The sequence below is a fragment of the Achroia grisella genome, unplaced genomic scaffold (genome assembly GCF_030625045.1).
Source record: "Achroia grisella isolate CSIRO2021 unplaced genomic scaffold, CSIRO_AGI_Agris_v1 utg669, whole genome shotgun sequence".
In the NCBI taxonomy this organism is placed as follows: Eukaryota; Metazoa; Arthropoda; class Insecta; order Lepidoptera; family Pyralidae; genus Achroia; species Achroia grisella.
Genome location: NW_026712988.1, coordinates 559,317 through 571,750, shown reverse-complemented (window position 1 = coordinate 571,750; position 12,434 = coordinate 559,317). Strand labels below are relative to the sequence as shown.

The 12,434-nt window shown below is 34.6% G+C and overlaps 1 protein-coding gene across 1 annotated transcript; it reads left to right on the top strand.

The window, feature by feature from the left end:
- The first annotated feature begins 3,503 nt into the window (after positions 1 to 3,503).
- On the top strand, positions 3,504 to 11,851 carry LOC131849948 (carboxylic ester hydrolase-like). Its single transcript, XM_059200081.1, has 11 exons — positions 3,504 to 3,613; positions 4,624 to 4,778; positions 5,811 to 5,962; positions 7,076 to 7,218; positions 7,723 to 7,908; positions 8,366 to 8,556; positions 8,861 to 9,026; positions 9,468 to 9,687; positions 10,289 to 10,398; positions 11,021 to 11,156; positions 11,564 to 11,851. The coding sequence occupies exons 1-11, from the start codon at positions 3,532 to 3,534 to the stop codon at positions 11,718 to 11,720; spliced, it is 1,698 nt and encodes a 565-aa protein (XP_059056064.1). The 5' UTR covers positions 3,504 to 3,531; the 3' UTR covers positions 11,721 to 11,851.
- The last annotated feature ends 583 nt before the right edge of the window (positions 11,852 to 12,434 follow it).

The window sequence follows — 12,434 nt, the reverse complement described above, 5'->3', positions numbered from 1 at the left end:
TTCATGTAACTAACGAAACCAAGTTTATTTTTAAAGTCTCGGTCGCATTAAGTACAGCAAAGTTGGCCAGAATCATTGCAAGTATAGGTGAAGGAGCACCTAACACGAGTCTTGCTGGCGTAACGTTTCACGTCCAAGCTCTTCAGACGGTTCTCCTCAAAGTTCTCCAGCTGTTTTAAAACAGTTAGGCGCCACTCGGATCTGTGCTGAAACTGTAAAATGATACTGATAAATAAAACTGTATATTTGAATTGATAGTTAAACTCCTAAATAATAAATGAATTGGCGCGGCATTCTTGGTTACTGAATGCGAACTTATTTAAGTGAAATATGATAATTTTATTCAAATAAAACCGACTGTAACCACTCAAAAATGAGACCAATCTGAACGTATACTCATTGAAATAAAAAAAAAAAATCTCAAATCGGATTGATCGAATGATGGAGTTATGAGGTAACAAACATTAAAAAAAATACATCCGAATTGAGAATCTCCTATCCTTTTATGGAGTCTGTGTAAAATGTACGATGCTAGATCGTACAATGTATGTTTGTTATATTTTCGAGAAAAATCGACTGAACAGATCTTATATATGGCATCATGAGAAAGGATATAGTTTATTTTTTGTATTAAAAAAAGCAGACGAAGTCACGGGTATGATGATAAATGTGTCAATAAATTATTGAAATTATAATAGTTTTTTTTATTGGAATGGTAAATAACTGACGGAATGTGACAAATGGTGTTCTCACTAGCCGTTCGCAGCCGGCCGCATGACGCCAGCAGCGTGCGCTAGAGACGACATAATGCTTCCTTCTCTTTCCCGCATATCACTCTAGTTTGTAACTCCAACTTCTAGTTCCATTATTTAATTATTTCATATTGTTTCGTTTAGATTTCATTTTATTTTTTAAATAGTATATTCACCCTCGTGGACATAGCTTTAATGTTTTGCTCGTTGAGTCATTCATATTCACGAGAATGACAGCTGTCAAATCTGCTTCAGCTTCTGCTTCAATCAGCTGCTTGGCAGCGGAAATAGATGAGAGTCAAGAATGTAGGCGATTTTTTATTCTCGTAAATTCAAGATCATCATACTATAGTTTGCACTAGATGCGCCCGAGGTTTCACTCGCATGAAACTTATAGCCTATACGTTATTCTAATGTATAAGCTATGTTACTGTAAAGTTTCATCAAAATCCATTAAGTACTTATCTCTCATCTATCTATCTATACTCACAATCTTTTTTTTTATTGGCATGTTTGGGCTATTGTCAGATGTGTAGCACCTGTAGCACTGCGACCTACATAGATCTATTGTGCTCGCCCTTTTTCTAGTGTTGTGTTGCACTTACTTTCTTTTTGATTTTATATTTTTCAAATGCAACATTTTTGTCACAGTACTATACGTACAAATAAATAGAATAGAATAGAAAATCATTTATTCAAATAAACTTACATTGAAGCACGTTTGAATAGTCATCACAATTTTTTCAATCTACCGCTCATTCGGAAATCTTTCTCCTCACAGGAATAAGAGCAAGCAAAGCGAGCAAGAGACTTGTGTGTTGCTCTTTTAAATAATCCTTGTAAGTTTACATTTACAAGTCAAAACGTGTGAATACAAACTACCAACTAGCACTAATTTATTTGGGTCAAATATAAATACACAATAAGATTAAATCAGTCGTAGTGATAAGAGCAGACCAGTCGCTACAAGCAGCACTCGTTCACGAGTACGACGGATGAGCCAGCCACCACTGCGCTCGACCATATTTTAGGGAGCCCAATGACCCGGCCCACCACGCCGCCACATGTCTGGACATTTTAGTGAGCATGACTCATTCCACTCGACGTGGTAGTGATTAGAGCAGACCCAATAAATAAAATTCAAGTGTCAGTCCATAACTTAAAATTAATTTTCTTTAAATTTCTTTAAATACACATAAAAGTATATACGGTATTTACATCAAAAAACTTATTACAAAAATTTTTATCGATTTGTCTGTTTGTTCTTGCTATTCTCTAAAACGGCTGGATCGATTTTGACCGGACTTGTACTCACAGATAGCTAATGTTACGAGTAACTTAGACTACTTCTGTTTTTAAATTTTTATGTATATGATTTTAAAAAAAAACTTAATTCCACATGGACTAAGTCGTAGGTAACTTATATATATACTACACACATGTACATATATGTATTAATATATTGTTACCAGTAGTAGTAGTAGTCCAGCGGTTTAGCATACCGCCTTACTTCCAATAGTCGCAGCTTCGATTCCTCGCACCGAACGAACATATATGTTAATAGCCTAGGTTTATTATTATTATTTAAATCAAACATTCTCTCGGAAACCAAGACAAGTTCTATTTATATAGCCAATTAATTTAAAGTTATACGATTTAAGTATGCACAAATTATACCAAACTGGTAGAGGTATGTATAATTACAAAGAAACCGGTTCTGTAATAAGGAAAATGGAATGGTTGTCGGGGAATCCACACTGCACTCCAGACGGCACTGTCGTACATAATTATTAAGATAAGTAGGTTTAACCGACTACAAAAATACGAGGTTGTTAAGTATTATTTATTGCTAGCTGTACACGCGACTTCGTCCGCGTGGAATTTACTTTATTTTTTTTAAATAAAAATAGCCTAAGTTGTTTCTTATTACATCAGCTACCTGCCAAAAAAAGTGCCGTCAAAATCTGTCCAGCCATTTCAAAGATTAGCCGGAACAAACAGACGACAGACGGACAAAAATTGTAAAAAATTTTTTTTTTATAATTGTTGTTTTGTATGTGTGGTGTATGTACGGTTTTTATATTCATACGTATGTAGTAAAAACGGTTATTTCAATATTACAAACAGACACTCCAATTATATTTATATGTATAGATTATACTATAGTATATTTAATCTATAGCTTGGATCTTTGTAGGTATAGTCTTTTTTTGTAAATTATTTTTTCTTTACGAACAATAATAATAATATATCTCAGGACAATTCACACAGCGCCATCTAGACCCAAGTTGAGCTAGCTGAAGCTTGTGATATGGGTACTAGACAACTGATACAAATACATAGATACATTTTTTTCGTAAATACATACATATTATACATAGAATACACCCAGACCGATACAAACAATCATACTCAGGAATACAAATGTTTGTGCCGTGCGAGGAATCGAACCCCAGTAGACCACCGAGGTCGTCAAATAAATAGTTACATTATTTTTTTTTCCCAAAAATTCTCATCTCCCCTCTTAAGGAGAGGAGATGGCAACATAACCCCGGCAGGAGCACAGTCGGCCGGGGTTCAGGGCCCCAGGGAGAGAATGCGGGCAGAATCTAAGAGCATTTATTATTATTATTTTTGTCATTTCTATTGTAGCTAGTCATTCTTATAATATGAAGCACATATACAGTGTCACGTTACACATATATATGTACAATGCGTACATATATAAACCGTTGTAATTTGCCTTTTGTTTCAATCAGTTAGAGAGCGTTTAAGGAAAATGTTTGTGAAAACATTATTAATGTGTGTAATTATTTACACACTGGTGCATTGCAATGATGTGGAGGCAAGCGCATCCAGAGGTAACATATATATGAATCATATAATATAATAACATAAATTTGACAGCCTCAGTGGTCTAGTGGTGTAGCACACCGCTTTACTATCCGATGGTCGCGGGTTCGATTCCTCGCACGGTACAAACATTCATGCGTATGATTGTTTGTATCTGTCTGGGTGTTTTTAATTTATAATATGTATTTATTTACAAAAAAAAATGTATCCATTATTTATATCAGTTGTCTAGTACCCATAACACAAGTTTTAGCTATCTTAACTTGAGTGTAGATGGCGCTGTGTGAATTGTCCTGAGATTATAGATCTTTTTTTTGTATATTTACAAGTTGTCTATGAATTTCTTTGGCTTTTCTGCCTTCAGTGTCCATGTATTATGTATACATATAAATAAAATTGGAGTATCTGTTTGTATTATTGAAATAACCGTTTTTTACTAAATGGATATGAATATAAATACGGTACATACACCAATATAACATTTTTTACAATTTTTGTCTGTCTGTCTGTCGGTCTTTTTGTTCCGGCTAATCTCTGAAATGGATGGACCGATTTTGACGGGACTTTCTTTGGGAGGTAACTGATGCATTTTAGAAAAAAAAAGTTTAATTTTTACAGCTAGTTATAAATAAATAAATAAAATAATTATAAGTTTTTTTTGGATAAAAATTAAACTGTGTATAGTGGTTATCATATTTTAAATACCTATCTTTCTTAATCAAGAGACACAGTCAGGGTCATAGATAAAATATAAAAATTGAGCTGAATTTGTTGTAAATTTTTCTCATTTCGAAATTAAAATAAAAAATACGAGCTGAGTTTCTTGTCAGTTCTTCTCATCTCGAAATCATTCCGAACTGACGGTAGATTTGACATATCATAAGAGTCTGTAATAGACCTACATGAATAAAGATATTTTGATTTGATTGTTACTTGAATTAAGTTTCACAAAATGAATATTATTCTAAGTAATTCATATTCTTTTCTTCTTTCTTATCTTCTTCATAAATATCAACAGCTGCTTCTGCTGGTCAAGCAGCTCATGATCCGCTGACGGTTTCCACATCTGGATCGTTCCGAGGATCCTGGATGGAGACGCGCCGGGGACGTCGGTTCCAGGCTTACCGCGGCATCAAATATGCTGAACCACCTGTAGGAGAACTCAGGTTTCAGGTAACCTTCTAGATATTTGTGTTTATTTGGCTACGGTTGTCTAGTGGTTTAAAAAACTGCCTTACCTTAAATGATCGCGGGTTCGATTCCTCGCACGGTTAAAAATTTGTATTCATAAGTATGTATATTATGTAAGTTCTCTTTAAATGACATATACAAAGATTTTTATATGTACGTTGAAGTAATTAAAAAAATTGTTGGAAAATTGTAAAAAAAAATTGGCGTGGACCACCCTTAAAAATATTGTTTAAATGTTATTTCCAGACCTAATATACACATATGTTTTTATAAGAATCGGTCAAGCCGTTTCAGAGGAGTTTTATTACAAACACTGTGACACAGGCTTTTTATATATTAGAGGTATCTAATATATTCTCTAGACTCAAAGAATTTACATAGAACTAAGGGGTACCTTAGTTCTATGTAAATTCTTTGAGTCGACAGACATACATGCAGACATCACAAGTGCTGCTCTCACCATAATCTCACCACTCTGATTACCAAATTGGGATATTAGTCTCCTATGAACATACAAATCTACGAGAAAGTTTAAATAAACTGCAAAACAGTACAATTCTATTCATACACTCTATTCTCCCAAATTTGAATTTAAATGAATCTGTATTATTGTAAACATGTACAACATTTATTTGAAAAGAATACGAGCTGAATTTCTTGTCAGTTCTTCTCATCTCGAAATCATTCCGAACTGACGGTAGATTTGACATATCATAAGAGTCTGTAATAGACCTACATTCTTTTGAATTGAATTAAAAACTAGTAAAAATCATGCTTTACCAGTTTACCCGTGATCATGGTGGTTGAAACACTGCCAAAATATCGGAAACTCAGCAAATAAATATAAAACGTGGTAAGATCCCGTGATTGTTACTAATTATACGTATAAATAATGACCGCGTCAAGTTTAAAACAGTATATGAATTAAAAACTATGTTTCTTATTATAGATGATATTTGTTGATCAATGGCAACAAGATACAGTTGCTCTTAACTCCTTGCCTCCTCTTTGCAGCCTCCAGTACCCATTCTGAAGTACACAAATGAGGTGAATGCGACCGAGGAAGGACCAGCGTGCCCGTTGCCGGTACCTCCCACCTACTACATCGACGAGGACTGTCTCACCATCAATGTATACACGCCAATCAATGAGAAGTCCCATAATAGGTACATGGTATTCCATAAGATCCTAGAATAGAAAGATCTAATGTTTATTCAAATTAACTTAACGTAATTTTATTATTGAACTTGAAAAATTATTATTTAAAAGAGCAACACACAAGTTTCTTGCTCGGTCTTTTTGTGATGAAACAGCTTTCCAAATGAGCGGTAGATTAAAAAAAATGTTATGACTATTCGAAAGTGCTTAAATGAAGTTTATTTGAATAAAGGATTTTCTATTCTATTCTATTGTATCAATATGGGAATGTGGGTTTACAGAGAGCTGGGGTCGATGCAGCCAACGATGGTTGTAATTTAAGGCGTATAGAAAATTAATTGGAGGTACTAGTGGTTACTCAGTGGTCAAAATGCGAACATAAAAAATAATTGTACTGGTAGTCGCCGTAGTGGTCAAAATTTGACAATAATTTATTTAACATTCAAAAAGACTATAGACTAATAATAGTAAATACAAACAATATTAATCTATGATCAATTTCAATACAGGCTTTAACAATAAACAAAACTGTATAACGGTATATATGCGTGTGTGTGTCAAATACACTAGTACTGTGTATAATGTTTTTTTTTATTTAATGTACTTTTTATAAATAATTAAAAAATATTAGCATTCTACATTCCTTCTCTAAACTGTAAGTATGCGAAATTTCGTAAAAGGGGATTCAAAATTTTTCTTCATGTATTAATATATAGATGTGCCTGTGCCTGTGCCCGCGATTTCGTCTGCATAAAATGACGATACTTCCATATAATCTTTTATTTCAGCTTTAATCTCCCTTTTGAACCCCTTACCACCTTTTTCGCATTAAAAAGTAGTCATAGTTCTTTGTCACAGTCTAGACTCTCTGTGTACCAAAGTTCCTATAAATTGATTTAGTGGTTTTTGCGTGAAAGCGAGAGAGACAGACAGAGTTACTTTCGCATTTATAATATTAGTAAGGAATATTGTTGTCTTTCAATTATATTTTCTCATTTGAAACATATATAGCTTAAAGCCTTCCTCGGTAAATGGACTATCCAACAAAAATGAATTTTTCAAACAAACAAACTCTTCAGCTAATATTAGTATAGATTTACAAAATTTCTCTGTGTTTACAGCACAAAACCCCTCCCTGTGATATTCTTCATCCACGCGGGCGGATTCTACTCCATGACGGGCCGCAGCGACCTCGCTGGTCCTCATTACCTCCTCGACAGAGACATCGTACTCGTCACCATCAACTACAGGATTGCGACTCTTGGTAATAAAAGAAATAATAATAATATCGTTGGACAAGCCATCTAGTCCTAAGCTAAGCATAGTTTGTGTTATGGGTACTAGATAAGTGATAGATATACTTAGATACATAATTTTTGTAAATACATACATAAATACATAATATATATATACAAGCAGACTTACTTAAGATTAGAAATGTGTGTGTCCTGCGAAAAATAAACACGCGACCATCGGAACTAAAGTACTAATCGCTAGACCACCGAGACCGTCAAACTGTATAAAACACAATAAACACAGACTCATCAAAGTAAGAAAATGCTCTCGAGTTTCCGATATTTCCACCCGTGATACGTTTGTAGTGGCGTTTGTGATCGTATCATTAATGTGGTAAATATCTCCTAGTAGGATCTCCAGCAATATTAGGTATGTCAACAGTTACGATCATTACAACATGCACAGTACAATGATAATTATTAATTTCCGATGACATATGAAAAAATAATGCAGGAATCTCAAATTCTAATAGGCTTTCTTAGCACCGGCGATGCTCTTGCTCCTGGGAACAATGGCTTCAAGGATCAGGTGGCGGCTCTGCGTTGGGTGCAGCGCAATATTCGTGCGTTTGGTGGAGATCCCAACCTTGTTACTATCGCTGGCTGCAGCGCTGGATCTTTCAGTGTCATGCTCCATATGATCTCTCCTATGTCTAAAGGTATGTTTAGTAAAAGTTGTACTGAACAGCTAGCTGTATCTTACAGCGCTGTTCTCGTGATTACAGCTCGTATTACTAACTTAAATTATAAAATGCTTAAGTATTTTTTAAGATTATCCTTTGGTAAATAGTCAGGTAAAAACAATTTTGTGGACACCTAAATTGTTTTCTGCAAGTATCAAGTCAGAACAAATTTACTGCACCATCTGAAGATAACATTTAAAAAAGGTTTTAAGTACAATGTATTCTAAACTTACCTATTCCATTTTTTTTACAGAGCCCAGTGACATTTCTTCCAAATACTACCTGTATTTGGAAGAAATGTTACTGTGCTCTGTAACAAAGATCTTAGAAAATTAATATTATAGAACATTTCCTAGTTTCCTAACAGTTTCTTTATTTAGGTCCATAAAAAAGCAAAATAAGCAGAATTTCTTACTTTGAATTTTATTTTTAGGCCTATTTCATCGCGCCATATCTATGAGTGGTTCTCCCGCTAGTCAATCAACAGTACAGCATGACCTGTATCCTCTGGCAGTGAAACAAGCACAGCTCGTGGGATGTCCCATAAACAATTCCAAGGCTATTATTGACTGCTTGAAGACAAAGCCATTCAGGGAGATTGGAGATTCATTGCCTGGATTCTTTGTAAGTATCCGAGTAACGCCATCGTAAACGGAAAATAACAAAGAAGTTTGTGATATATTTATGGTTTATTCCTTGAACTTCATGCTAAGTAAGAGCGAGGCACTACTAAAACTATGATGCAAAAATGTAGTTCCAATCCTACTGCCAGAAAAAAAACTTTATCAGACATTGAATATTTCTAACGGATTCTTGTAATAGAGGAATGTATGTGAAATGTTGCGTCCATGGCGGGGATGTTGATAATGCCTTTGATTACCCATTTGGGTTTACAATCGGGAAGGTATATGATTAATGTTCTTTTAAGGATCCGCTTTATTCTCGTACCGTCTGGAGGCCAGTGGTTGAGCGCGACTTTGGTCAAGAGCGTTTCCTTACTATGGATCCCTCGGATGCTATTCGACAAGGAAAGATACACGCTGTCCCCCATATCATAAGTCAAACGCATGATGAATTTTTCTGGAGTGCTATCTGTAAGTATTAAGCATGAAGTTTGATTTGAGGTTTTAGATATTATTTTCCCGGAGCTAATAAGCTAGGGTGGAGAAAGCGTTAGCATCGTGCGAGAAATCGGCAACCATCAGAAGTAAAGCGATGGTCGAAACCGCGAGATCACCGATGTTTTCAATGTATCTAAAGAGATAGAAACTCTTGGTCATGTATCTAGTATTCACGATATGGTATGTGGTATGGTTATGTTTGACAATTGTCTACTTACAATTATCATGGATGCAGTATTTTTTAAGTTAGTAGAAATAAGAAGGAAACAATTTTATCCTACATTAGCGATGACTATCTATACTATATGATATTATCATCGATAATTAGGGTCTCATTTAATGTTCTTGGATCCTTTTGGGATAAAGCCTCTTATTTTGAACCATACCTCTTATTTTAAAACATACCATCCTCAGCTATCGTGAAAAACGCAACTCTTCGTGAAGCTTTGGATGCAAATTGGGATCTTTACGCCCCAGCCAATTTTCAACTACCAAAGAACGAGAATGCAGTGAATTCTGGATATAGGTTAAGACTGGGATACCTTGGAAACAAACCGCTGTCCGATGATCAGGACACGTTAGATGCCCTTGGAAAGTTGTATTCCGACGCATTTATAGGCTTCGGCGTGCATAAGTAAGTTTGGAAAGTGATACTCATGAAAATGTAATATATTTAACTCTAGTCTTATTATGATAGCAACGAAATTTAAAACAATTACCTAGACCTATACTAATAAATATTCTTTATTGCACTTAAATACATTTTTAGATATATTAATAGAAAAACTAATGTTAACAAAGAAAGATTAATACAACTACTAAAAACTCCTTATAATAGATCTTGATTAATACTCAAGGCATATCTTCCTCTGAAGTAACAAAACCTGAAGATATATTTTTGGACGGGTATATAAAGCGCTATATATAAAGTCCTGCGATATAATATGTTTAGTAACATCTACTTTATTGCTATAATGTTTGTTGTTCAGACTTTTTCATATAAATGTATATTTCGATATTACGTTTTTATTTATTTTTGCATGTTTTCTTTACTTAAGATTTTATAATCATTATTAATGTACGCTGTAGTGTGTCTTGCAATAAATTGAATTCTATTGTATGTTAATGCTAATGTTCTTAATGATATAGGCTTTATAGGTGATGGTTACTATTTGACATCAAGTGGGTCTCCTTGTCTTTTTGTCAGTGAACTTTGTTTTCTGTGTTTTTGACAGAATGGCCAACCTAATGTGCCGTCACTCGCCACATAAGGTCTACTACTACCAACTTGCTTATATTGGCAACCATAGCCACTATGAGGATCCTGTCACCAAAAAACCAATAGGTATTTATACAACACACACTGGTTAACGCTCTACAAGGAACTTCCAATTTATATCTTTTGAATGAGCGTAATACGCTACATGTCGGTTTCAATTCTAAACTATTTCAAATGTTCTTTCTATTTCACACTTATAGTATCCAGGAGAAACAGTCCAAATTATATCTACAGCGTTACTACCCTGTGTCTACAATTGTTTAGAATCCAGAATTAGTATTCCAACAATTCATCTGTAACTTTTAACAAAATACTCATTTGGCAAATCTTAATACCGAGATTTTATTATAATTTACCGTTCCGCTATCTTTATTAGAAAACAACCGAACACAAGCAAAACTGTGAATTTATTTTCTCTTATCACAAAGAAATATTAATAGGTAACAATTTCTTTTTATATATAAGATTACATTGGCAATATGACCAGTCATAATAATAATAATAAGACTCATTATTGAAATTCTTCTCAATTGGATCTCTATACTTAACTGGACGGTTGGGAATATGTAACATATAATATAAAAATTTTACGTTCATAAACGGCTAAAAAAATTACCAAAAAATTTTTCGTAAATGTCCTAAACTAAAAGCTATCGTTATATTAGAAGTTAATAAAAGTTCATTCCAGGAACGGCCCATCATGATGACCTGATTTATTTATTCACGCTGAGCTACCAGTTCCCAACCATCAATGTCAGCGAGAGTACCGACTCCCTCATCGTAGACAGAATGACTGCTATCTGGTACAATTTCGCTCGATTTGGGTAAGTTGTTCTTTTTGAGACTTGTTCCTGGCATTTTCCCTAATTATTGTCGAAGAAACAAAATCATTGGACACCTTTTCTTTTGAACTATTCTAATGCTGGTAGCCGCAGTTAGCCGTTAAAATCGCGGAAGATATTACAAAGACGGTAGTTGGTTGAAGGCCAATACCTGCCTGACGTATACGACTTTAGTCTCCACCATATATAACAGTTGAAGTTTTAGATTTTATTGTATTAATTTCTTCCGAATTTATTGTCCTGGAGGCAATAAGCTACCCGATCTATATCTACACTTGCGATAACAATAACGCTGTTTCTTTATGTTATCGTATCCCCCGGGATAAGCGGGGTCTTAATTTAATTAAAAAAAAACATGAAATAGTCCATTACTTGTGGTACAATATGAGCAATGAGCTACCCGAGCTATTAACTCTCCAGTGGCCCGCCATGACACCAACCGCGCACAAGTACCTCAAATTTGACAAGCAGTTCTCAATTGAAAAGAACATGTTCGAAGACAGATTCAACGTTTGGGAAGAACTGTATCCCATTGAAACAAATTAAATTATGTACAATAGTATTCGACTAGATATTAATTTGTATGTGTGTAGCAAATTCGTAAAATTTCTAGTATTGTTAAAATATTGTTTAACTAATAAAACATCTGTTTCTCCTTCCAACATGAATTCTATTTACACGTCATTATGCGCTTATGATCCTGATCCTCACACAAAATCCTAAATATGTAATGCTGAACTATATTTATTTAGAGCGTAACACGTAAAAATTTAAAGAGTAATACACAAGTTTCTTGCTAGTTCTTCTAGAGTCTGCTTTTCGAATGGGTGACTATTCAAAACTTAAGTTGATTTGAATAAATATTTCCTAAAGCATAAGTTTTTACTTAAAGTGGACCCAATAACGGACAAAATTACTGAAAGCCGTCTCAGATGATGGCCATACAGCCATGTAATGCGTACTGACCAGAAATTATGGGGCCAAAAAGCCTTAAAACTACCTGAACGGAAAAGAGGTAGAGGACGTCCTCCTCCAGCCACCTGGTAGACCAGTAAGAGCAAGCTTGTCGCTGTGGAAAAATTGCCCGACCCGACAACCCAAGTCAGATTGTTCTGGCGCCAAATTAGGAGAGCAGAAACAGAAGAGAAAGAAAGAACAAGAAGATAAGTTCTTACTTGCATTACAAAGCAAAACGACCGTCTCTAGTATTAATTTGGTTTGGTTCAGTTGATTCCATTATCCATCCAGTTGCCAATTGGA